This window comes from Pan troglodytes, chromosome 7 (genome assembly GCF_028858775.2).
Source record: "Pan troglodytes isolate AG18354 chromosome 7, NHGRI_mPanTro3-v2.0_pri, whole genome shotgun sequence".
Classification (NCBI taxonomy): Eukaryota; Metazoa; Chordata; class Mammalia; order Primates; family Hominidae; genus Pan; species Pan troglodytes.
Window position 1 is genome coordinate 127,001,110 of NC_072405.2, and position 27,840 is coordinate 127,028,949.

The 27,840-nt window shown below is 35.4% G+C and overlaps 1 protein-coding gene across 3 annotated transcripts in view; it reads right to left on the reverse strand.

The window, feature by feature from the left end:
• The window catches only part of EIF3H (eukaryotic translation initiation factor 3 subunit H), a 110,376-nt gene that overhangs the window by 59,412 nt on the left and 23,124 nt on the right, over nt 1–27,840 (reverse strand). The window contains exons 3-4 of one of the 3 annotated variants that reach the window (XM_016959796.3): nt 27,283–27,362; nt 19,022–19,178 (exon numbers count right to left, since the gene is read on the reverse strand). In XM_016959796.3, coding sequence (XP_016815285.1) covers nt 19,022–19,178; nt 27,283–27,362 — 237 coding nt within the window. The remainder of the gene's footprint in view (nt 1–19,021; nt 19,179–27,282; nt 27,363–27,840) is intronic. The other 2 variants (XM_016959797.3, XM_519914.9) reach the window with 2 other exon arrangements.

The window sequence follows — 27,840 nt, forward strand, 5'->3', positions numbered from 1 at the left end:
TGCTGGGTTTATCGGGACGTGACCCCATCATAAGTTGAGGAGCACTTGTATTTTATTTGGTTAACTAATGTCTCTCTCCTCTACGTTTTCAACATGTTATTCCAGAGACAAGGCAGAATTATCCATGGAATCCCGTCCTATAAATGGAATACTGCGTTGAAAAAGTATCTTACTTCTCTTTTAGTAATCTTAGTTCTGTCTTTTGGAGCTTGATAGTAAAGATTAATCCTCTCTCCAGAAAACAGGCCTAAAAAATATCAGTCCACATACGTATTACACTGACTCACTACTCCACATAATGAATGTACTTTTTAAATGGTCCAAAAGGATATCTATAATTTCTGAATTGAAAAACCTTAAATATTTCATATTTTAGTGAAGTTGATATTGTTACAAGTACAGGAATTCCCCCACTGGTTATCAGCAGCTTACATTTATTCATCTGCTCTGTAATACATACTATCATCACAGAACAGGTGCTTTTTACAAAGTATTCAAGATAGAAGGGAAGGCAAACAGGAATTTAATTCTGTATGTGTGAGGTATTAAAGTTATTTGATAATATTCAGTCAAATATCTCATATGTGAGATATTTAAGTTATTTGATAACATTCAGTCAAGCCCCTAAAACATGAGTGTACTCTTTTACTCAATCTTTTGTCATTTCTACCTCTCTCTAGTGTTCATCTTTTCATTCTCATTGCTACTGTTCACATATCAGTAAAGCCCTCATTATCTGTTTTCCCCACCTTCAGCCACAAAATATTGGTTTTATATCAACACACCTCTGCCAGAAAACCCAGAATGATTCACAACTACTTCAAATCTAAGCTTCATTTTCAAGAGTTCAAAGTTTTCCATAATCTGACTCTATTATTATTCAGACCATTCCCCGAACTAAGTCTCTGATCTAACTAATCTCATTTTTCTATGCTCATAATACATGCTTGTTTCTAATTCTATGCCTTTGTCTCTTATATAAATTCATGTTTCCTGATTCAGTCAGTCACGAATTTCTAAAACTTTAAGTACAGTCCTACTCTCAAAAAAATAATATTACAAACTCTTGGTAAGCAGTATTTGCATTATTCAAATCTTTTCCTTTTTAAAATACTTTTCTCCTTTATCAGGAAAAACAAAAAGGCTGTTGATTGTCACTTCCAAAAAGACGGTAACATTCTTAGGTGTCTTTAAGTTACACCGGAATTTGGAAACTTCAAGCCAAATTACAACAGTATAACAGAGTACTCAAAAATCAGAACAGCAAAAAATAAAGGGCACATGAATAAAAGTACAAAGCAACTTATTGTAAATTTTCAAAATGTCACCTCATTATTATTATTATTATTATTACTATGCTAAGGACAACAGTATCTTACAATTATAAACCTTCATAGTCTTCCCTTTACTAATCAAAATGAATATTTTTCCAAGACAGTCACTTAAATACATAACAAAGATACCAATAAATACCTGTAAAAGACTATTCCACAGTATAGAAAATTAGTAAAAGTGCTGATATTGATGACTATGAATTTCATTCAATTATATTAGGCTAATTAAAATTTAAAGATTTCAAGTTCAAAGGCCAAGTGAGATAATTTATCAAGCAAATTAAATTCTGTGATTAGTATAATTCATTCACTATGGGTAAAGTAGTTAAAAATCTTTCCTAATTCTCAAAGATGTTCATCAAAACCACTTAATACCAGCTGAAGGGAAACTGAGAGCAGTACTTTATTCTTAAAACATGAAATATGTATTTTAAATGCACATATTTATATCAAACAGTAACTAATTGAATTATACCAAACATCCTTATGGTACTCACTACCATATGATAATTATGATCCAAGCAAAAAACTAAAGAAAAGCAAGGTCAGATGAACTTAATATTCAACTGCTGTACTTTTAAGCTTTCCATTTTTTTATGTTGAACAGGTTTTCTATCTAGTTCTAAGGTTTGCCTAGCTGTTGAACTTGTACCTCCTTAACAATTTTGGTTTAGCCAGGGCCTTTCTTTAAAAAAAAAAAAAAAAAATTTTTTTTTTGCAATAGAAGAAATTATGGTCTAAATCGCAAAGATGACAAGAAACCTTAGCAATTTAAATAGACAAGCCTTGAAATAATACTGTGATCAAAGTATCAAGCAGCCTAATATAACCCAGCTGGCTCAGGCTTATCATATATGGTACTCATTACCACAATTGCACTATTTAATCTACTTCCTGGTGTCAACAAAAACTTTCTGTTATTAATTCCTCCCAGTTATGGATCTGCTTAAATTATTGCACTTTCTGATAAGACAACCCTTTGTCCAAAAAATTTTTTTAAAAGGAGCAGGTCTTATTTTAAATGTTTTAGAAATGGAACCACAGTTAGTAAACCCACAGAAACCATCGTGGCTTTGTATTATTAGCCATCTATATAAGGGTATGTTAATTTCTATGGAGGTAACAGATGACTCATGGTTAACACAATTTTGTAAGGGATCACATGTTTTATCAAAAAGGTAACCATATGCACGTATGCAAAAAGAACTATTCTACAAATTTTTGAAATTCAAGTAAGAGATGTATCCACTGACAAAGGTATACAGGTTAGATTCTGCTAGCCAGTCCTCTTATCCATACACAACTTCATCACTCATGTATATCCTTTCTGGGTTACAACTTGTAAGATTTTGAAGCTATAGCTCTTGTCTTTAAGTAGTTAAATGTTTCTTAGGAACTTGCTTTTACACATAATTTGTTTCCAAAAAGACTCCATTTAGGCAAAGTAAAAATGCTAGGATTATTAAATCTACCTCAACATTGTGTCAAACACTGAAGCAGCAAAAAATTAAATCAAAAAATACAAAGAGATAAATAAGAAAAGGGTAGCGTGATCATGATTACTGTCACTGGATTTACTGGTCTGTCTCAGCCATAGGTACCAGGACATTGAAAAGATGAATTGTCAGAGTTGTTCACGGTGCACACCTTCATTTTTTACAAAGAGCTAGTTGGACTGGTTACAAAGGAGTCACTAACTTCTCAGTGTTTCATGAGTGGCACCCAGCGTTCACACAGATTCCTTACAGCTAACTGATCCATTTCCTTTCCATGCTCTTTTCTCATTCTGCTTGCCCAGATGGCAGTCACGGCAGATTGGAAGCACTGCACAACATACTACTTAACCATACTGTGTACTCAGTAAAGAAGGAAATTCACATGACAGGCTTTATCAGTATTGTCTGTTTAAGTCATCTGCAAAGCACTGTATTCTAGAAAGTCTTCCTGTGTCATCAGTCAGGCACTGATTTCCTAAGTCAAATTAAACCATCTATTCAAACTATTATTTGTAATTGCATTCAGTGATATTTAATAAGAACACATTTTTCTTCCCCTACCCTACCCAGCTTGATCTGTATTTTCAGTTAGTTTCTCCATTCCATGTAGCAAAATAGTAGAGGCTGTGCTGACTTTCAGCAGTGAAATGGGTTTAGTGTCTGTATACATTCAACCACCACTAATTTTCTGTTGACCTTCATTTTTACTTAATATAATACCTAGTGTACACCCACAAACTTAACTTTCTAAAAATCTGGTGTTAAATTTAATATCATTTGATTTCAGTTGTGCTGATAGTAAATAGTAATGCCAAGAAGCAGCCTTTTAAGTAAATACAATATGTCTACAAGTCACAACTGCAGGCAACTGCATCACTCACTGTGCTTCTGAAAACATACTGGAATTACTGCCACCTCCCTAAATTGTGATGGATTATATATTAGATGGGCATACTGGGTTTTCTGGTTCTGCATTTGCCATTAATTTTAAACTTGGGCATCTCTGGGACTCAGTTTCCCATCTGCTAAAATAATTACAAAAGTTCCTCCTGTGATTCTCTTTGTAAACATGAAAAGTAAGGCTGTAGAGACTCAAGACTCTAATTAGCAGTAAAGCCAAAATCATCAGTAGCCAGAACTCAATGTAGATTTCCTGTTATGCCTATCTGAAAGTTTGCCATACATAAGAAATATATATATTTGCTATACATACATTTTAGAAATATATTCTATTTTAGAAATTTTCTTAACTAAGAACTATAAAGGTATATGTGTACACACATTGCTTCCATAATTGGATACTAGCATCTTTTCAGGTTGCCCAGAAGATGAGGAGACAATTTAGACAGAAATGTAAATCTGGATTCTGAAAAAAACATCAGAGTCTCACTGTCGGTCACATCAAGTATCTCTGAAAGGGGCAGGGAGCCAAACCAGATATGGCTTACAATGATCTTAACACTGCATATAACGTCTATACCACCCTATTCCCCATTTTATCAACAGAGAAAACAGCTCATACCCATCAAGGTATTTTATCATCATCCTTTATACAACTCTTCATCCTCTTCTAGTACTGAATCTTTTTAATGTTTTATTTTATCTTTTTTCATGGGGTTGGTGATGCTGATAGTTGGAGGAAGAAGAGAAATTAAAATATTAAGAAGAAACAATCCACATTACCAATAATCCTGGTAATAGACTTTTTTAAAAACTGAGTACATTTAAAGTATTGGGAGTTGCTACCAAATGACAATGAATCAAAAATGAAAATAAAATACTTCTAATATGACAAAGAAAAAAAGATGGTCAACTTACAAATTTTCAAGAACAAAAGTATCTTATGAAACAAATACATTCAGAATGACTTTGAATTACAAAATTGGAGATACACAGTTACGTAAATATTGTGTTTATAACCCCAATACATTCTCCAGGTAAACAAAAATATATTCCAGACACATTTACCTGCATATTAACGTAAAATTCACCTTTCAATAATCTGATTCACTAACATAATGCACTAAAACAAGTCCTCCTCATGCTTCTCATGTTCAAGTCAAATACACTGCTTAAAACCACTAAGTTCTATAAATAACAAACATTTCAAAAAATATCTGTAGCAGAAATGTAGGTAAGCAAAGGCCAAAGTGCCCAGCACACAGTTTCCACTCAAATATTGGTTTGATGAATAAACAACAAAAGAAGAAAGAAAGAAAAGCAAAAAGGAGACACTAAAGTGAGAGCAGATGAGCTTGGAATCTATAGTGACTTGAGAACAACTGGAATTTGTAGGACTGCTGCTGCCGCCGCCGCTGCTGCTGCTGTCATTGCTGTCTGCTGAGGATAACAGCATGCCACAAGTCTAGGGAGCCCCATCGAGGGCTCTGCTGCCAAACTCCTTCTACCACAGATGCTGGTTGTGAGGTTAGTAGCCTACCACCAAAATATGTCTCCACAAGGTAGTCACCCATCCAATTCTATACACCAGAAAAAAGATGAGTACATTTCTGCAAAGACCACTAGAATAATTGTATGGCCCTCTCATCGGTCACAGGAAAGAAGGGCTGTCTGTCTATCAAAAGACAATGTCTGTAGGTTAGATGTTAGAGGGCAAAAAAAACAGTAAATATGTATATGAGGGTAAGGAAAGAGGGAGATGTGGGGTTTCATTATAAACCTACACCATTACATTATTACTTAAAGTCAAAATAAATACTGCCCTTGTTTTCAACTATATCAGAAAGCATCTAAAATGTACTGAGTAAAAATTACTGGTAGAAAAAAGCGTTAAATAATACTCATGGTGGAGAAGTGTTAACGGTATGAAAACACAATTCTGAAACTGCTAATAGGTAAGCCACGAAGAATAATCTCAAACAGATATAAGAACAATCTCAAAACAGATAAAGTTCCAAACTATCAAAATTTCACCCGAAGAGAGATGAATATAAAGCAAACAGAACACTTTACTGGCATAACTAAGATAGCACTCTTTTAGGATGAAGAGCAGTTTGGAAAACTCAGTATTAGCACCAAAACATCAAATGTAATTATAATTAATTATTGATCTGTAAAACATACTTTAGGTAATATATCTAATTGGGGGAACGAAACTGAGTACCATTTCTCCTGGGCAAGATGGGAAGCAAGTCTGAACTTGAAAAAAAGAAATAGCAAGGATCTTTGGTTACATACTGTAATTGTGACTTTTCGACATTTTAATTAGTACTAAAACAGTTCATTTTAATGGCTATTACCTTAAAGTTTAGTAAGAAATTCAAATATCTTTACGTAAAGTTGTTGTGGGTCAAAAGTAAGACAGTTTTTATTTAATTAAAATTTAAACCACTGGGAACAGTAATTTAAGGATTACATTTTTAGACTTGGGAAACTTAGGAATTTTAAATACTATTTAAGCACTGTATCCACCTGTAATTTTCAAATCTTACGGTATTACTTTAAGTCTGCACAAAATTTGAACAGGTTTTACTTGGCTTCTTTCCAAACCATAGCACTCATGCTTTGGGGACTAAGGGAGAGTACAGCGTAAAGCACTTTAATTTCTTTAAGCAGAAAAATCTTTTACCTTGACCACATTTTCAAAAGTATATCCTTCCATGCACAAGAGTTTCTCAACTCATTTTTAAAAAAGAAAAAGAACTAAATTGTAAAACATGAAGTAAATGCAAAAATATTTTTCAAGCTTTCAAAATGAAGCTAGACTTTGTTCCTACTATTGTATTTAAAATCTTGAGACACTCAAACTGAAAGAACCAAAAAGCCATGAAAATACGAGAACTGATGCTTCCTATTCAGATTTTGCTTCTCGTATATTCTAATCACCTTAATAAACCAAAAACCGAACGCATAAAGTAAATTTAGGTTTTTAAGTTAAAGTTTTACGTCACAAACCAGGCTTTTCTGAGTTATCCAAAAAAATGTAAGTGAGCAATAATCTAAAGTTCATGGCCCTGATTATTTAGCAGTAAATCACTAAATGTGAACAGTTTTAACATTTTCAAAAATACTACGTGAGTAACAAAAAGATGAGTATCAAGGGGAATTATATCATAATTCAGTGTACAGATTCTCTCTAGTTACCTGCATACATAATGCTTCTAAAACCAAGTATCTATTAAGTATTTTACTAAATATTTTAAATAGAACCAACTGCAATATGGGCCCCGAGGTTCTATAAACATGACACTAACATCATTATCAGGAGAACTTTCATGTATAAAAACAAACGTCAAAAACAACTTCTCTACCTGGATACTAAAGCAACAGCAATATCTGAAAAGTATTTTCAAGGAATCTGAACAATAAAGATGTCAAATAAAAAATATATACATATTAGTTTGTTCTTGATTTCTAGAGGTGTGTGTGCCACTTATGAGGACCCAAACATACAAATAATCAGAACACATTCAAAAGACACAACTTTCTTGTTTAACAGTTTCTTAAAATTGCAACTGACATCTATCTATAGAATCAAACTTCACCTCTCCTGTGAAGTCATCCGAAAGGAATTAGTGGCTGATAGCTGAGTGTTCGCATCATTTTTTCCTTCTGTAGTCTGGACTTACATCAATTCTGTTTTACAATTTTTTTATGTACACACTTGTCTCTCCCACTTAAAATCTTTTGAGGCAGTAAGCAGGATTTGGTGTCTTTGTATCTTTTTTACTTCCCACTCAAGTAATTTGCTGGCTAAATGCTGAAGTGAATTACAGTGGACTAATTTTTTTTTCTGGATATTTGAAACATTTTATTATACCTCCACACTTGACCACAACGATATGAGGTCACTAGGTAAACATGCTATTTTTCTGCAGTAAATCTCAAAACATGCCCCAGAACTGTCTACATATTATTTCTAACAGTTCTACCAAAAATATATCATTTTTAAAAATGCAACAAAAGCAAGAGGGTTTTGAAAAAATCTGTCAAACAGACCACAATGATCACTGACTAGTCATACAGATAGGGGGTAAGACAAAATAATAAGTAAACACATGTCTATTCACAAAATGTCCCCATCTGTCTAAAAAATATTAAAAGCTTTCTCTGTCCAAATTCAATTCTTCTCTGAGCTCAAAAGCAATACAAAGGCAAAATAGTAACCACAGACTAGGTTTCCAGCAGTTTTACCCTAGGTGTGGGCTGCAGGAAAGCTGAGAAGGAAGGTGAGATTTGAGGAAGCAAGTAACTAAGCAGAGATTTTCTCCAATGTAAAATATGACTAACTTGCACAGAGAGCACTGCAAATAACATCACCATACAAACTTATTCTCTCCAACCTCAGTCACACAAAAATAACCCTATGCTGGGAAAAATTACTCTAAATACATCAATATTTTAATTACAGTTTTGTCAATTCATATTTTAGCCTCTGAAAGGATTGATTCTACAACTCTGCTTTTCTTTTCAAAACTTAAACAAAATATGTTAACAGTCGACACTAGTATCTCTTACTCCAACACCAAATTTGATTAATACAAAAACAAATAATTTTCAGGTAACAATTTTCTCCTACTGAAAATGAAAAAAAAACAGATAAAAGCTATGTGTTTTATTTATCACTATATTGTGTATTACCACTTTAATAATTATACATGGTGCACACATGAATACTGTCTGAGTAAAAAGATATTATTTTAATTCCCCTAACTGAATTTTAGGAGTACAATGCAGTCTTCATGCTTCGTTTTGAAATCAACCTATTTTGAAGGCTAAGGATCATCCTTTGTGTTGTAGTAAGCAAAATAAAAAATTGGCCACTCCAAATATGAAAATTATGGATTTGGCTCTGATGCAAAATAAAGTAAGCTTCCTATATCACCTGAAATAGTAAATCAATTTAGCCTGCTGAAAAGCAAGGCAGTGAGTTATTGAATCTGTGTTTAATTCAGTGCACTTTATAACATATTTAAGGAATTCAGTTGTATAAAACAGTATCTGAATCTTATAAGATGAAAATATTTTTCCCTTTTAGCAAGCCTTGGGTTGCATGTTTGAGAAAACAAATTAGTCTCCAGTTCTGCTAAGCTTGATAACAGTGCCCCCTAATGGGAATTTTAGTATGAGTTTTTCTACTCTTTTTTGTTTGAAAAAGCATATATTCTCTAATATGATCAAATTATTTCACTTTCAACTAGAAGGTAAATTCTGTAATATAAAAGTTTATGAAGACTGAATCCACTCAAAGGAGTTACCACATGTGCAAAAACAAATTGTGAATTAAGAGAGAGACAAGCAATAGAAAACTTATAACAACACAGAACAATACAAAACATTAATCTCATAAGGAAATTATCATTCTCGTTGTTTCTAGTACTCAAGTGAGCAATTAAAAAGATACTAGAGTCAGAAAAAATTGGTTCAGAAGTTATTCTATGTTGCACAGCTCCAAAGTATAAAGCTGAGATTTCCACCCAGGTTTTTTGGCCTCATACCATTATCTTTCCACAATGCCTAGTCACAGGTCAGCAACTATGAATTACAACTTAATATGTGTTTTCTTTTTAAATGAAAAAGGCACTAAAACTAAAGCAAAAACTACCTATTCTGATACTTCCTAGGTGTGCCAGTGAAACAAACATCCTATAGTGTATTTTCGTTTCAGTGCTCAAAATATATTCTGAGCTCAGTCAAGATTAAAGGTAACATCAAGAACAAATATCGCACAAAAAATTATCAATTTATGATGAAAGAGAGGATTTACTGCCTTATTCTTTAACTTTACAGGAGAGGGAGAACAGTAAGACATGAAGTTACATAAATCACAGGTGGTCAAAATTTCTTTAAGGGTCAGACAGTAAATATTTCAGGCTTAGGACCCATATGGTCTCAGCCACAACTACTCAACTGTGCCACTGTAGCGGGAATGAAGCCACTAAAAAATATGTGAATGGGCATCACCGTGTCCCTACAAAACTTTATTTACAAATCAGATCATTGTTTGTCCATCTCTGATTTAAACCATTTATTAACATTTCACTTTTGGACAACAGATTAAAAATCTCCTCTTTATATGAGGCACCAAAACAAACAAACAAAACACCTGAAATATATACTCATTAAAATTATGAAATATTTGGTATATTACCTCCCCGAGGTGGATGGCACAAAAAAAGATCTTCCTCTGAATAGCTGCTAGTTTTAGAGAGCACAAAACAATAGAAAAGCAGTAAGAAATGCAATGGGTCTTTACCATGATTTTTAAAAATCAACATACAGGACTATTCTAATATATATCCATATAACAGAAAATTATAGTTTTTATCTAAGTTTAATAAAAATCTACTGGTGACTACATTTTAATGCCCATTAATATAGAGTATATGGGTTAGCAAGGAGGTGAAAAACCTCTACGAGGAAAACTACAAAACACTGCTCAAAGAAAACATAGACTACACAAACAAATGGAAACACATGCCATGCTCATGTATGGGTAGAATCAATATTGTGAAAATGACCATACTGCCAAAAGCAATCTACAAATTCAATGCAATCCCCATCAAAATACCACCATCATTCTTCACAGAACTAGAAAAAACAATCCTAAAATTCATATGGAACCAAAAAAGAGCCTTCATGGCCAAAAGAAGACTAAAGCAAAAATAACAAACCTGGAGGAATTACATGACCCGACTTCAAACTACTGTAAGGCCATAGTCACCAAAACAGTATGGTACTGGTATAAAAACATGAATATAGACCAATGGAACAGAATAGAGAACCCAGAAATAATGCCAAATACTTAGAGTTAACTGACTTCGACAAAGCCAACAAAAACACAAAGTGGGGAAGTGACACCCTATTCAACAAATGGTGCTGAGATAATTGGCAATCCACATGCAGAAGAATGAAACTGGATCCTCATCTCTCATCTTATACAAAAATCAACTCAAGATGGATCAAAGACTTACATCTAAAACCTGAAACCATAAAAATTCTAGAAGCTAACATTGGACAAGCCCTTCAATACACTGGCTTAGGCATATTTCACGACAAGAACCCAAAAGAAAATGCAACAAAACCAAGATAAATTGATGGGACTTAAGTAAACTAAAAAGCTTCTGCACAGCAAAAGAAATAATTAGCAGAGTAAACAGACAACCCAGAGTGGGAGAAAATCTTCACAATCTATACAACCGACAAAGGACTAATATCCAGAATCTACAACGAACTAAAACAAGTCAGCAAGAAAAAAACAATTGCATCAAAAAGTGGGCTAAGGACATGAAAGAGGATATACAAATGGCCAACAAACATATGAAAAAATGCTCAACATCACTAATTATCAGGGAAATGCAAATCAAAACCACAATGCAATACCACCTTACTCCTAGCTAAAACGTCCATAATCAAAAAAAAAAAAAAATTATAGATGTTGGCCTGGATGGGGTGAAAAGAAAACACTTTTGGTGGGAACGTAAACTAGTAGAATCACTGTGGAAAACAGTGTGTGGTGACTCCTTAAAGAATTAAAAGTAGATCTACCATTTGATCCAGCAATTCCATTCCTGGGTATCTACCAAGAAGAAAAGAAGTCATTATACAACAAAGATACTTGTACACGTATGTTTATAGCAGCACAATTTGCAATTGCAAAAATATGGAACCAGCCCAAATGCTCATCAATCAATCAGTGGATAAAGAAAATGTGGTGCATATATATATATTATGGAATATTATTCAGCCATAAAAAGTAACAAAATAATGGCATTTGCAGCAACCTGGATGGAATTAGAAATCATTATTCTAAGTGAAGTAACTCGGGAATGGAAAACCGAACATCATATGTTCTCATTCGTAAGTGGGAGTGAAGCTATGAGGATGCAAAGGCATAAGACGGATACAATGGGCTTTGAGGAATTGGGGAAAGGGTCGGGGCGGGGGGAGGTGGTTAAGGGTTGAAAGACTACACACTGCATACAGTGTACACTGCTCAGGTGATGGGTGAACCAAAATCTCAGAAATCACCACTAAAAAACTCATTCATGTAACCAAACACCACCTGTTCCCCAAAAACCTATTGAAATAAAATATATATATATTAAAATTAATAATAAAACCTGCTTCCACCAAAAAAGAAAAAGTTAGGTGTTACATTGTATTGAAAATGCTAATTGTGATAAAAACACAAAAGAATAAAGAAAAATTACTATGGTGGGAAAGAAAATGAAGACAGAAATAATTATGTCCAATATCTGTATATCTAGAAATACGTGAATAGTACATTCGAGGCCAGGAGGAATGAGCCTTAGTTTAATAACTGACCATTGGATCACATCACAATTCACTGTCTTTGTGAGGACAATGGATTGAGAAACAGCACTTGGCAAGTTTGTAATCTTCTCTCAAATCAGAGTTGGGTGAAATATCAACTGCATAATAATGGGCCCTTTAATTCTGAATAAAAGACAGAGTTACTAACTTTGCATTTTTTCAGAGCTACAGTTAGAATGGAAACTGTGGCTATCACCATCAAGCCTGTCATCTCACCAACTTCTTAGAGAAACTATGGAAAGGCTCTGGAAGACAGAAAAAGTAAATGTTTATAGGGAATGAATAATCTGAGATGAAAAAGAAAGAGTGGAAAGGATAGAAGTAGGGAAACTTAAATGGAGAGAATGTAATATGGGAAAATGTTTGAATGGAAAGCATAGTCATCCAGGAAAAAGGCCAGATAGAGGACAGCACACAAATAAAAAAGAGGGATTGTTACCATCACCAAGAACACAGTCATTCTAAAGGGTTGAGGAGTAAATGTTTGTCAGAAAATTTATGAATATTTTTAAAATTCTCATGAAAAATAAAATGGAGAGATCAATACAAATATTTTTAAAAAAAGAATATATGGGTTAGGTGAAAGAACCTAAAATTTAAATCTATCACATGAGGTTATGAAAAACTAAAGAAGACTGTTGTCTTAGATTTTTCACACGTATAAGAAAAATGACAATTCCGATTAATTTCTAAAGGCAGACCAAGAAAAACTTATTTACTTGTTTTACACAAAAAGCGGATTTCAGATACGGAATAATGACCTACACTCAACATCCTTTAACCTCTGGCATACACTTCACTAAGAGTCTAAGAGTCTATTATAGTAGAAAAACCATGGTATTTGGAATCCAGCCAGCTACCAGTTTCAGTCCCTGTATTACCAATTCCTAGTTAAATGATTTCTGATAAGTTATTTATGTCACTAAACATCAGTATCCTAATTCTGGAAAATGAGACTGAAAAGACCTTCAACTGTGCAGATTAACAACTAATCATAGGCAATTTATATAAGTACACAGAATACAATGCCTATTTTTATTATTTAATGCTAAACTTAAGTCTCTATCTCAGGGCTGTTAAAATATATTTTAACATTTACAATTGTTTGATTTAAATTTAAAATTTTTTTAAATTGAAATTTTAAAAACTTCAATTGTTGTAATGTTTTTAAATTTAAATTTTTACATTGAAAAAATATTAAATGTTTTCATTTAAATGTTTAACATGCATGTTCATGCTCATTTTCTCTCTTGCCTGCCACCATCTAAGACATGCCTTTTGCCTTCTGCCATGACTAAGCCTCCCCATCCACGTAGAACTGTGAGTCCATTAAATCTCTTTTTCTTCAAAAATTGCCATGTCTCAGGTATGTCTTTATCAGTGGCGTGAAAATGGACTAATACAGTAAATTGGTACCAAGAGTTGGGTGCTGCTGTAAATACCTGAAAATGTGGAAGTGACTTTGGAAGTGGATAACAGGAAGAGGCTGAAACAGTTGGGAGAGCTCAGAAGACAGAAAAACTGTAGGAAAGTTTGGAACTTCCCAGAGACTTGTTGAATGGTTTTGACCAAAATGCATAACGAAAATCCAGGCTGAGGTGATCTCAGAGGAACTTGTTGGGAACTGTAATAAAAATGACTCTTGCTATGTTTTAGCAAAGAGACTGCTAAATGATTTGTGGAACTCTGAACTTGAGAGAGATGATTTAGGGTATCTGGTGGAAAAAATTTCTAAGCAGCACAGCATTCAAGAGGTGACTTGGGTGCTGTTAAAATCATTCAGTTTTAAAAGGGAAACATAGTATAAAAGTTTGGAAAATTTGCAGCCTAACAATGCGATAGAAAAGAAAAGCCCATTTTCTGAGGAGAAATTCAAGCAGAAATTTGCATAATGAGGAGCCAAATGTGCATCTCCAAGACAATGGGAAAAATGTCTCCAGGGCATGTCGGAGACCTTCACAGCAGCAGCTCCCACCACAGGCCTAGAGGCCTAGGAGGAAAAAATGGTTTTGTGGGCCCTTCTGCTGTGTGTAGCCTAGGGACTTGGTGGCCTACCTCCTAGCCACTCTAGCCATGGCTAAAAGGAGCCAAGATACAGCTTGGGCTGTGGTTTCAGAGGGCGCAAGTCCCAAGCCTTGGCAGCTTCCACGTGGTGTTGAGCCTGCTGGTGCCCAGAAGTCAAGAATTGAGGTTTGGGAACCTCTGCCTAAATTTCAGAGGATGTACGGAAATGCCTGCACGTCCAGGCAGAAGTTTGCTGCAGGGGCAGGGCCCTCATGTAGAACCTCTGCTAGGGCAGTGCAGAAGGGAAATGTGGGGTTGAAGCCCCCACACAGAGTCCCCACTGGGGCACTGCCTAGTGGAGCTGTGAGAAGACGGCCACCGTCCTCCAGACCCCAGAATGGTAGATCCACCAACAGCTTGCACCATGCACCTGGAAAAGCCGCAGATACTCAATGCCAGCCCATGAAAGCAGCCAGGAGGGAGGTTGTACCCTGCAATGCCACAGGGGCAGAGCTGCCCAAAGCCACAGGGACAGAGCTGCCCACTTCTTGCATTAGCTTGACCTGAATGTGAGACATGGAGTCAAAGGAGATCACTTTTGGAGTTTTAAGATTTGACTGCCCCACTGGATTTCAAGACTTGCCTGGGGCCTTCAGCCCCTTCATTTTGGCTCATTCTCCCATTTGAAATAGGTGGATTTATCCAATGCCTGTACCCCCATCATATCTAGGAAGTAACTAACTTGCTTTTGATTTTACACGATCACAGGTAGAAGGAACTTGCCTTGTTTCAGATGAGACTTTTGACTGTGGACTTTTGAGTTAATGCTGAAATGAGTTAAGACTTTGGGGCACAGCTGGGAAGGCATGATTGGTTTTGAAATGTGGGGACATGAGATTTGGGAAGAGCCAGGGTGGAATGATATGGTTTGGCTGTGTCGCCACCCAAATCTCATCTTGAATTGTGGCTCCCATAATTCCCACATGTTGTGGGAGGGACTCAGTGGAAGATAACTCAATCACGGGAGCAGTTGCCCCCATACTGTTCTTGTGGTAATTAATAAGCCTCACAAGATCTGATGATTTTATAAGGGGAAACCCCCTTCACTTGGTTCTCATTTTCTTTCTTGCCTGCCACCAAGTAAGACGTGCCTTTCACCTTCCACCATGATTGTGAGGCCTTCCCAGCCACGTGGAACTGTGAATCCATTAAACCTTTTTCTTTGTAAGTTAGCCAGTGTGGGGTATGTCTTTATCAGCAGCGTGAAAACGGACTAACACAAATAACATACACTTGTGTCCTTGCTAGCTAACTTAATTTTACCAATAAAGCTGAAGTCCTCTGTGTCCCCTCTATACCTCCCCTTCCAGACGTAACTATTACCCTGAATTTGGTGTTTATTATTCTCATGCATGTTTATACTCTTACTACATATGTATGTATCTTTTATCAGTATGTAGTATTATATTTTTTTAAATTTCACACAAATAGCAGCATGTAGTGCTTACTCTGCAGCTTGCTTTTTCTCTAACCCAAGTGAAGAAGCAGAGAAAACTGGCAGGAAAACCAAAGAATTGAGGTTTTGTTTTTCTTATCAGTTAAAGGTCCTAAATGATCATTTTTTTTAAAAAATCTACTCTCGTGAAGTCTACCTATGTAAATCCAAACACAGTTATTCTTCTGTTCTCAGTTTTCCAATCTGTAAAATTAGGATAATAATCTGTGCTTCTTATTCCATGTGAAACTTTTGAAATAAACATTCTTTTAAAACTTTGAAAATAAACAGCTTGTAGAAATTTAAAAAATAAAGTACATGTTCGTGAAATAAAACATTGGTCAATTCAAGTATTTCAAGCTCGTAAAAGAAGTTAGCTTCCAATGATCTGGAATTAGTAATATATTTTGTTTCGTTCGCCTACCATAATTGCAATGAATATTATTTCTTCATATTCTAAACCAAGAATATGATTTAAAAAATTAATTACCTAAGAAAACTGTGTGACAGTGTTAACTGTTCTGGAATAGATTCTACTCCCAACTGTGCCACCAACCCAGTAACCAAACAAAAAACTTAAACCTCTCAAGCTCCTCACTTGTAAACCAAAGAAACTGCATTAACAATCTCTTCTTTTCCAGACCTAAACTAGTGATTATTTAAATATAATTAAGTACCCCCACATATGTGCATGTATAGAGAAACAGAGGTATTCTAATACTGCCAGAAAGAACTACAGAGAAATCTCAACCTTAATTCTGTGGGAGGTAATTCAAATGAAATAGGGAGAGCATAGCCAGTTTAAAAAAAAAAAGATGCACACTGCATAAGGGTTTTAAAAAATCCAAGTATGCTAGTGTTCAGGTGCCTAGAACAAAAGTAGCCCTGGTTAGTTTCTAGAGGAATTACTTTAATGAAAACCTGCTTTGCAGACAAACTGCAAGGTATTTCACTTTAGCAAGCATATACTTTGTGTTTATTATATGCTCAAGGTACTATGAAGGTGTGTAAGTCAAATGAAGCAAGTAACATTCTATCAAAGTTAATGTGATCAGTTAAAAGTCGTATCAAAAATGACAAAAAGGAAATTAAGAAAAATCCAATTTACAATAGCATCACAAAGAATAAAATACTTAGGAATACACTTAACCAAAGAGGCAAAACACTCGTAAACTGAAACTACAAAACGCTGCTAAAAGATGATGTATATAAATGGAAAGAAAAGCCATGTTCAGAGGTTAGACTTTATCTTATTATGTTGTCAATACTACTCAAAGACAGATTCAATGCAATACCTATCAAAATCACAATGACATTTTTTGTAGAAATAGAAAAATCTATTCTAAAATTCATATGGAATCTCAAAGGACCCTGAATAGGCAAAACAATCTCAAATGAGATGAACAAAATTTCTGACTTCAAAACCTATTACAAAGCTGGAGTAATCCAAAAAGTGTACTTCTGACATTAAGACAGACATACAGACCAGTGGAATAAAACAAAGAGCCCAGAAATAAACCCTGGCATATATGGTGTCAAGTGATCTTTAACGAGGGTGCCAAGATGGGACCCTCAATGGGAAAGGACAGTCTCTTCAACAGATGGTGCTAGGAAAACTGGATATCCACATGCCAAAGAACGAAGCTGGACCCTTACCTTGTATACAGCACAAAGATTAATTCAAAATGGATTAAAGACCTAAACATAAGACCTGAAACTTCCTACCAAAAAACAGAGGAAAAAAGCTTCATGACATTGGATTTGGCACTGATATCTTCAATACAATACCAAAAGCACAGGCAACAAAAGTAAAAACAGACAAATGGGAGTATATCAAATGTAAAAACTCCTGCCCAGCAAAGGAAACAATCAACCTAGTAAAAAGGCAACCTACAAAATGGGAGAAAATACATATTGCAAACCACATATCTGATAAGAGGTTAATATCCATAACTCCTTCAACTCAACAGGAAAAAAAAAAACCTCCAATTTTAAAATAAGCAAAGGACTTGAATAGACATTTTTTCAAAGATATACAAATCACCAACAAGCATATGAAAAGATGCTCAACATCAGTAATCATCAGAAGTGCAATTCAAAACCACAATGAGATGATCACCTCACATCTGTTAAAATGGCCATTATCAAACACACAGAAAATAACAAGTGTTGACAAGGATATTAAGAAATTGGAACCCTTGTGCAAGGTTGGAAATGTAAAATGGTGCAGCTGCTATTTAAAAAAAAAACATAAGAAGTTCCTCAAAAAATTAAAAATAGAATTACCATGTAATACCACTTCTGGGTACATATCCAAAAGAAAATGGAAACAGGATTTTGAAGAGATATTTGCACACCCATGTTCACTGCAGCATTATTCACAATAGCCAATAGGTGGGAGCAACCTAAACTTCCATCGACAGATGGCTGGATAAGGAAAATGTGGTATATACAGATGATGAATTATTATTCAGCCTTAAGAAAAAAGAAGAAAATCCTGTCATTGCTACAACATGGATGAACTTTTAGGACATTATGCTAAATAACATAAGTCACTCACAAAACAATAAATGCCACATGATTCCACTAACATGAGGTATCTGTAGTCAGACTCTTGGAAACACAAAGTAGAATGGTGGTTGCGGGGATGAAAGAGGTGGAAAAAGGGATTGTTCGATGGATACAGAGTTTGAGTTTTGCAAGATGAAATAGTTCTAGAAACCTACTGCACAATATGCATACACTTAACACTACTGTAATGTGTACTTAAAATTTTTATGTGCTTTTTACAATAAAAAGTTACAAAGAAAATGAAACCAGAGATTTCAAACAAGTGAGAAGTTATTTTCAACCTGATTTTTAAAAAATCTTTTAGATGCTGATTTTAGCCTTTGATGTGAGCTTTTAACTACTCTCAGCCTTTGCTAATAAAGCAATTACACCCATAGTACAAAAATAAAATATTTCTGAAATGCTTGAGGAGTATCTTCTTTCTGAAGCAGAAAATTGAACTCCATCTCTTTCTAAACACTGACTTAATCAAAAGAGGATAGAAGGGAATGGATAACAGACACATAAGGATGATCTTTGTCCCTCAAAACTTTATTTAGCAAGCTGATTTCATGTTGACAAAGTCAACATCAGCACAGTTCCTATCCAACCTATGACAAATCAGAATCACAAATTCCAAATAAGTAAAGGCCAAACAAATGATGTCTATAGTATAAACCCTCATTTCCCAGAATTTATATAATTTTCCCAAAGTATCAGACATCAAGTGAAGTAGGCTAGCCTGAGAGACTCCCAATTCACACATTATCAAAAGTTATGGTGAGACCTGTGTTAATATCCATTTGTATGCACTGCAAAGACACACTTGTGATGAACACCCTTACCTTCATCAAAGTCAGCATCATCCTCTGTGTGCTGAGGGAAAGGAAAGCAGTTGGTAATTTCAAGCCGATCTTCTACAACCAGACCCAAAAGCACTCCTTGAACAACTTCAGTTCCTTGTCCTTCTTCTTGATAATGTTTGATTATCTTTAATACCACCTAAAACACACACACACAGAAGGGAGCTTAACAACCATCCTAGTTTATTATTTCCTTTATTTCTAAGAAAAAACAAAATAAACTGTACTAGGTTTGCAAAACCACAAATTAAATAAGAGGAATAAATAAATGTCTTACAAATCCTTTCCTTTACCCTTACATAATTAATAAAGCTCACATAATCTAAACGCAGATCTGAAACTCCAGGAGTTTGATTACATGTCAAAAACGTCCATGTACAGCAGTTATGCTCTTAAATCAAAAGCTTCCCCATGGTCTGGCATCCAGGAGTTCCTTCAGCCAAATCAAAGAATACTCCCTCAACCTGAGGCTATTATTGAGAAAGTGATCCTGTTAATAGACACATAAATGACAAAACTATCAATAAGACACAGAGATAAAGGTCTCAATTATCGGGACACCTGAAAGCAGAGCCTTCTGATAAATTCTCATTTTGCATTTCTCAACAGATCATCTCCATAGTCAGAGGATGCAACAACGGGAACACGTACCCACACATATCCAACAACAATCTGGTTGGTATAGTCTCCAGCATGATCTAGTTTTCCTCAACCAGAAGGATTCACTAAGCAACCTCTAATGGAATAACCAGGTCTTCTACTACTCTCTCCTTTAATATTCCCATAAATATAAAAGAGGTAACACCATGCACAGGTGGACAAGAAATTAAAGTCTGTAATAATCATAATCATTAATAATTCCTACAACATGGGGTTAATATATGTAAAGTGCTTTTTATAGTGCCTGGCACATATTAATAATAATAGCATTAATATTTAATATGAGCCCATGGCCTGAAGACCCAAAAGGCAACACATTCAAAATTGTAATGTAAAGTTCTCAGAGGGAAAATAATTCTAACAAGAAAATGACAATTTATTTGTACGTTATTAGTGTTTCATTTAAAACAAATATATTGTTGTTAGAAACGAAGTAATGGGTGGGCCAGGCACACACAGGGTGAGCAGCTACTTCTGTGTGCAGCCTGAGCCCACAGGTCAGCTCAGCCACACGGATGGTGAAGAAATAGCCTAAGAGAGAATCAATGCGGTTGTCAGCTAAACCTGCTCCCGCCAAAGTGGAAACGAAGCTTAAAAAAGGCAGCAGGAAAGGATAAATCTTCAGACAAAAAAGTGCAAACAAAGGGAAAAGGGGAGCAAAGGGAAAACAGGCCAAAGTGGCTAACCAGGAAACTAAAGAAATTTACCTGCACAAAACGAAGAAACTAAAACTGAGAAGAGTCCAGCCTCTGATGACGCCAGAGATAAAGAAGCCAAGTTTGACTGATATCATAACACACTGTATCAGTGGTCCCTATTTCCCTTCTTGTACAACCCAGAGGAATACTGTTACCAACTATTTTGTGAACACAAGTTTGTGTGAGATACTGAATTATGGGAGGGTTTGACTGTCTTGAGTGTCAGCTTAACATTCCATAGTTGGGGGGTTAGTTTTTATATCCTGTAATACAAAGCATACTAAATGGCAATATGGAGTTGCAGTCCTGCATTTAATGTCTTGAACATTTTAAATTACTTTCATTCCCACATTATTTTTTAGTAGAATTGTTTCCTAAAGAAAAACACTCTTTGATCATGGCTCTCCCTGTCATAATTCTGTGCACTGTAACATCTTTGGTCGTGGTAGTCCTGCTTTTCTAATTAACTTTGTTAATGTGCTGTGGAAGATTGAAAATTTGAGTATGTAGTCTATATGGTATTATATTGTGAATTGGTGAGATCTATGTAACAGCTTACTAACGTGAAGATACTGGTACTTGATAGCCTCTTATGGAAAATTTGCTTCCCAATTTTAAGCTGGGAAGTCACTGAAATAACTTTTTAAAAATTACAACACATGGCTTTTTAGATTTTCAGTATATATGTTAAGAATTGTGTACAAATTGAAGTGTCTGTGTACTGATCCTCAACACGACCAATAAACCAATTATGAAAGAAAAAAAGAAACTAATGACCAGTTAATAACAGCACATTACATTTACTAAACATTGTATGACAGGCAATAATCTAATTATTTCACATGTATTACCCTATCATGTAATTCTCACAACCACCTTAGGAGAAAGGTACTGTTATACTCATTTTATAGATAAGAAAACTGAGGCAGAGAGAAATTAAGTAAATGGCTAAAGGTCACACATCTAGGAAGTAGTAGAGCCAAGATTTAAACCTAGTTTAAACCTAGTTTTAGGTTTAAAAGTAGGTTTTTAAACCTAGTTTTTAAACCTAGGAGATGATTTTCATATTAGTAACTAAATTGATAGTTAAAATAACCAGGTAGTAATAGACAACAGACATGCAGTAAAAACTGTGTTATGAATAGACCCAAAAAGACTACACCAGTAAGATACAGAACTCCAAAGGAGAGCAAGCAGTCAGCAGGGAAAAGAGCTCAAAATGGAGTAACACCAAATAATAAGATTGGCAGACCTTCAATACTACGAAATGAAAGTGCACAACCTACACATTCCTGTATGAAAGACCTCTCCACTTCTTGAAAGGCACAAAAATGGACTTGATGAGTCATACAAGTATGGGTATGAGTTCCAGCTCCAGCATTTACTAGCTGTGACCTTGAGAAAGCTATTTAATCTTCTCAAGCCTTAGATTCTAATTTGCAAAATAGCACTATTTCATAGCATTACTGACACTACTAAAAATGACACAGTATAGAGTTCTCTGCAGAGTCTGCCACATAGTAAGTGCTCAATAAATGACCAATATTGTTGATTTGTGTCAATAAAATAACTAATGCTTATTCAACATACCTCTCTGCCAAGAAAAATTATTTCTACACTTAAAAAATAGAACAAATACAGGTGATCAAGACGGGATAAACTAAACTGATAAAGAGTTATTACAAACACATCTACCAATTCATCTAGGTTACCTAGATTCCTTTATACTTACCCCTACTAATGAGATTGCTAAACCACTACTGAAATCAAAGTAAACAAGAGATACTAGAAGATATATGAGCTTAACATAGTTCTTCAGACAAATCTAGAAGTGATTCCTAAACAGCTGATTCCTACATATGCAAAAGGGAGTACTGGTGACTAGGACCAGCACAGTTTCATAAAGAAGCCAGATGAAAATAACCTCATTTCCAGTTATGAAGAAAATAGCAATAAAAAAATTAATATATTTTAAAACAAGTTATTACAGTTCAAACTATATTGAAAACTGTCTTAACTCTAACAAAAGTGAATTCTAAAGGGATCAGTAAGGATAATATAACCAAACAGCACACCAGGCTTGACATGCTTGCCAAACAGCCAATGCAATTTTATGTAGTATCAATAGAATACAGTGCTCCAAGTAAAAGAAATAATTATCTCGCTCTTTCGATATCACTGAACTGTTATCCTCAGTTCTTTACAATGACCCAAGAGAAAATTTACCAGTAACAGTACCAAACTAAGAAATGAGAAAAGCACAAAAAACAATCAGTATGAGTAAGAATCCACAGAAAAGGGTAATTACAAGAGAGAAAGCTTAAAATCCTGTGATGAGAACCAGTAAAATTAAAGCAAATCTCTCTCTAGGCAAGGGACACTCAAAAAAAGCACTTTCCAAATACTGAAGAGTTCTTTGGCCGCTACAGGATTAGTCTTACTTTGAAGGCAAAACCTAAGAACCACAGGTGATAGTTTCTGGAAAGAAGATTTCAACCCTAAGGATAAATTCTCTCTAGTACTGAAGGCTGTCCAAAAAAGAAAGCATTCAGGAAAGACTCGATCACTAAAATAATTTCCAACTTTAATATTTATGATCTTGTCATTTTAATATAATCTGATAAAGTACTCAGGAAAAAAATCACTATTATCAAAACTAAGCTAGCTCATTCTTCATTGTGACATTTTATGATCGTCCTATTTCCTACATACACGCTAAAACTTCAGTTCTTTAGTTCAAGAAGTAATGTCATGGAAATGCCTTAGAGTAGGATTCATTTGGAGCAGGGGTTCCCAACCCCAAGGCCACGGACAGGTACTGCTCCGGAACTGCTCTGTGGCCTGATTGATAGCAACCTGGCTGCACAGCGGGAGGTAAACTGCCTAAGCTCCGTCTCCTGTCAGGTGACCAGTGGCACTGATTCTCATAGGAGCACAAACCTTTACTGTGAACTGCACATATAAGGGAGCTAGGTTGCATGCTCCTTTGGAGAATCTAATGCCTGACAATCTGAAGTGGAACAGTGTCATCCAGAAACCATCCTCTCACATCCCCGCAACCCCCCACGTGGAAAAACTGTCTTTCACGAAACCAGTCCCTGGTGCCAGAAAGGTTGCAGACACTGATTTACATGTTAAAAGGAAAGGAAATTCCTGATTAAATATAACTAAATGACATACATACTTCTGCTATTCTACACAGATAACCAAGAATTTGCCATGTATATATATTTCAAAGTTTCATAGATTTGAAGTATCTTTTAATAGAGACAGAATCCATGTTGTGCTCATTGTTTCCCCTCGTGAATGTTCCCATAAAAATGAAAGGATGATTTACTCACCACATCTTCAACACCTAACACAGATACTGGCACATAAAAGATACTCAAAATATATTTTGCTGAAGGAATGAATGGCAAACACTTATCACTTATGATATGTCAAGCACTCCACTGTCTTACGTGCAAGGACTCATTCCATCCTTACAACCACCCTATGAAGTCAGTTATATTATTTTCCCATTTTACATAAGGAAACAAAGATAAGCTGACAGGGAATTTAGCCAGGGAAGTGAGATCTGACTTCTGAGTCCAAAGCACTTATAATTACTTCACAATAAATGAGTGATACCAAACTGAGTGCACCAAATATGTTGGTAACAGCAAGGCTGAAAAAGACACATGGAAAGCTTAACCATTCTTCAAAACAAAAACACTCTTCTGTTATATTTTGTTTATATGTATCACAAATGACCCCACATTTGTGATACATATACACTCAGGAGCCCTATTTACTCATTCTCAGCTGAGCAAAATCACCTAAAGAGCTTTTTTTAGATAAATGAAGAGGGGTCCTCATTCTGGATACACATCAGAGCCATCTGGGGAGCTTTAAAGTATACTAATGCGTGAGCACACTCCTGAAATTCAGCTAACTGATACGGGCTGGGTTCCTATACTGGGTTTGGTAGGTGGTGTCTGTTTTTAGGTTCTCCAACTTACTCTAACATCCTATTTAGTTCTAACTTCTAATGAAGTTGTACGGCCTAGCTTTCCTTTGTTTTTGTTTTGTTGTAACTCCTCAGGTGACTACAATACACTGCTGGTCAAACCCCAATTTCCTTTCCTGTTTTAAGACTTCGTGGGTTGCTGAAAAGTGAAGGCACTGAGAAATACAGACCCAAAAGTAAACATGTTGTTTATAAAAGCATAAATATCACCCTAATAAGAGGAATTCAAGCCCTAGTTGGAACAATCTCTACAGCATATAAACAAGAGGGAAGGTAATACCAGCAACCCATCTTGAAACATTCATGTTTTCTGCAGCACAGTAAGACTTACACCTTAGCATCTGACCCCGTATCCAAGACTGTTAAGAACCGATGCTGACTAGATTTGTTTACCCTATAAATTAGTGGGTAAACGAGGATTCTTCCATGAATTATGCCTCAAGGGACAGAAGCAAACTTGCCAGTAGAAACCCAATTTAGCAAATTCTTCTACACCTTCTGAAACTCTGTCATGTTCTGGGTGTAAATGCTTAACCTATTCTATGTGCCCTAAACAGTAAGTATTGTTCTCTGATTAGGTCAGTTGTCTCTCAAACTGTTTCCCAGATTTCTGAAGTTTACACAGTCTCAAGTTGGGCAGATCTTCAAGGAATCCCAAACTGCAAGATAGTAAACAGATGTCCTGTCTGCTGAAATTACCCTGCAGGGAACAGTTTTCTACTATTGTTCATTATTCAGTGCAAACTATTTGAAAAAGCAAAGCAGACTACATGCCATCTCTAATGAACACAATGCTACTTTTTAAAGTGTCTGGCTTAAAAAAAAAAAAAATTAAAACCTATCTTTGCCCAAAAATCTAAAAGCAAGAAAGGATTTAACTTCTATGACAAGTATTCTCTGTATTATAGGGTAAAATATAAATACCAACCAAAAATAGCCAAATAAATAACATTATAAGTCAATAAATCTAAAATTTAGAAGAGTTAAGAATGGCAGGTAAAATCTTTCATCCTTCCTAAAGGGAAAGATTTAACAGAATCTCTAAGACCTCCCTATCAAAATCATATCAAAGACTCAGTTCCATGACAGGGAACAGTTCAAATTTGACCAAAATAAATATTAAAGCTTTTTGATGAACTAGAATAATTTCCCATCAAACATAATGTCTGCATAGACCAGTAACTACAGAAAGATTTGAAATCTTTCTGCATAGAATCACTAGGCTTCTGTTATCTTGACTTCTTTCATTCCCTCATTCATTCATTCATTCATTCACTTAGATATTTACTGAGTGACTTTTCAGATCAGTCACCTCTGCCAGGCCCTGGGAATATGAAACTAAATCAAACACATAGGTCTTACTTTTGTGGGGCTCATATTTTTAGAACAGCAAGTCTCAAACACACTGTTTCTCTTTATTCTCACACAACACTGCTGACACCAGATGTGTGGGTTCCTTCTATACCACGTAATTCTTCAATTCGCCAAACACCAGCTGGGTATCTTACAATTTAATTCAATTTTTGACACTATCTTCCTGGAGTTAGTGTCAGATTCCAAAAGTTAAGGACACAGTCCTACAAGACTGCCCTCACTTCAGATGCCAATCCCAAATCCAGGCCTCCAGTACTTCTGACCAACCAGTTATAAATCAGGAGTTCCCACAAAACCCTCCTCAGATTCAATAATTTGCTAGGATGACTCACAGAATTCAGAGAAACACTTTACTTACATTTATCACTTTATTATAAAGGACATGACAAAGGACACAAATGAAAAGCCAGATGAAGAGATGCACAGGAGAAAGTATTGGAGGTTAGGGGGCAGAGCTTCTCTGGGCCTCCATCCTCCCAGCTCCTCCAAGTGTTTGGAAACCCAAAAGCTCATCAAATCTTGTACAAGAGTTTTTACAGAGCTTAACGGAGCTTCATCTCCAGCCCACCTACCCTCCTTCCCAGAGGTCAGTGGGGCTGAAGGTTCCAACCCTGTAATCATTTGCTCTTTTGGGTGACCTGCTCCATCCTGAGGGGCCTGACCCAAATCACCTCATTAGCATTAACTCAGGTGTGATCAAAGAAAAAGCATTATGAATAAAAGACAGTCCTATCACTCAGGAAATCCTAAAGGTTCGGGAAACAGTGTGACAGAAACCAAGAACAAAGACTAAAGATATTTCATGTATTTCAAGGCCCTTTAAAATTATAAAAAAAAAAAAAAAAAAACTCTTAAAAAATTTTTAAAATCCCTAAAATTTTCATGGACCCCCAAAAATCTTATACATTGATATCTGCATATCAGAAATTCAAACCAAGAAATGTCTGAAATATTTATTTCTCTTAAAAATAACCTCTATTGGAAGCTTTGAAAAAAATTAAAAATAAATGCATTACATGCTAATATAAACTATGTTTTAATGAAAAATATTTTACAAAACAAGGTAATTTTATCAGGATATAAGAATGACAATGTTTCACATTTTTGTAAAAAATCTACATTTTCAAAAAAAATTTAATCCAGGAGAGGAGAAACATAGTTTTACATTTTTGTAAATCTTTTTAATATCTGGTTTAATAGAAAACAGATGGATAATCATATCTGTTCTTGCAGTCAGTCCTTTATGATATCACACAAATCATGTAGCATCTGGAAACCTCCATTAAACAGTCGTGAAAGAATGAGAGTAAAAATGGCAAATTATGTATTATTATGAAAATAAGTTTTGACCTTGGAGACTCTCTAAAAGGGTGTCCAAGATCCTCACACTTTAGGAGCCACTATTCTAGAATGACAATTAGGAAAATTAATGTGATTACAGATTGCGGAAATTGCTAAGAAAAGGGGAAAGGTAACAAGGAGGGGCAGGGAAGCAGCCTTACCTTAGGGGGATCCAGGAAGGGCTTCTGAATGAGGATACCTGACCAGAGAACTGAAGAACAAGCCATCAGCCCTATGAAAACTTGGGAGAAGAGAATACTTGACGACTATGGATTTTTAATCTTTTAATAAAAATGCTAATATTTACATTTCATAAATCACACAAGTTGTATTTTAGGGGAAGAAAAAGGCCTCTAGATGGATAAGCACTAGGGTGGGAGTGATACACGTTCATGTTTTTACTAAAAGAACTGGTAGATAAATAATAACCCCACCTACTGGCAGAAAGTTGTTTGTTTTTGAGACAGGATCTCGCTGTCACACAGGCTGGAGTGCAGTGGCATGATCCCAACTCACTGCAACCTCTGCCTCCCAGGTTCAAGGGATTCTCCTGCCTCAGCCTCCCTAGTAGCTGGAATTACAGGTGCACGCCACCACACCCGGCTAAGTTTGTTTTGTATTTCTAGTGGAGACAGGGTTTCACCATGTTGGCCAGGCTGGTCTCACACTCCTGGCCTCAAGTGATCTACCCGCCCGGGGCCTCCAAAAGTGCTAGGATT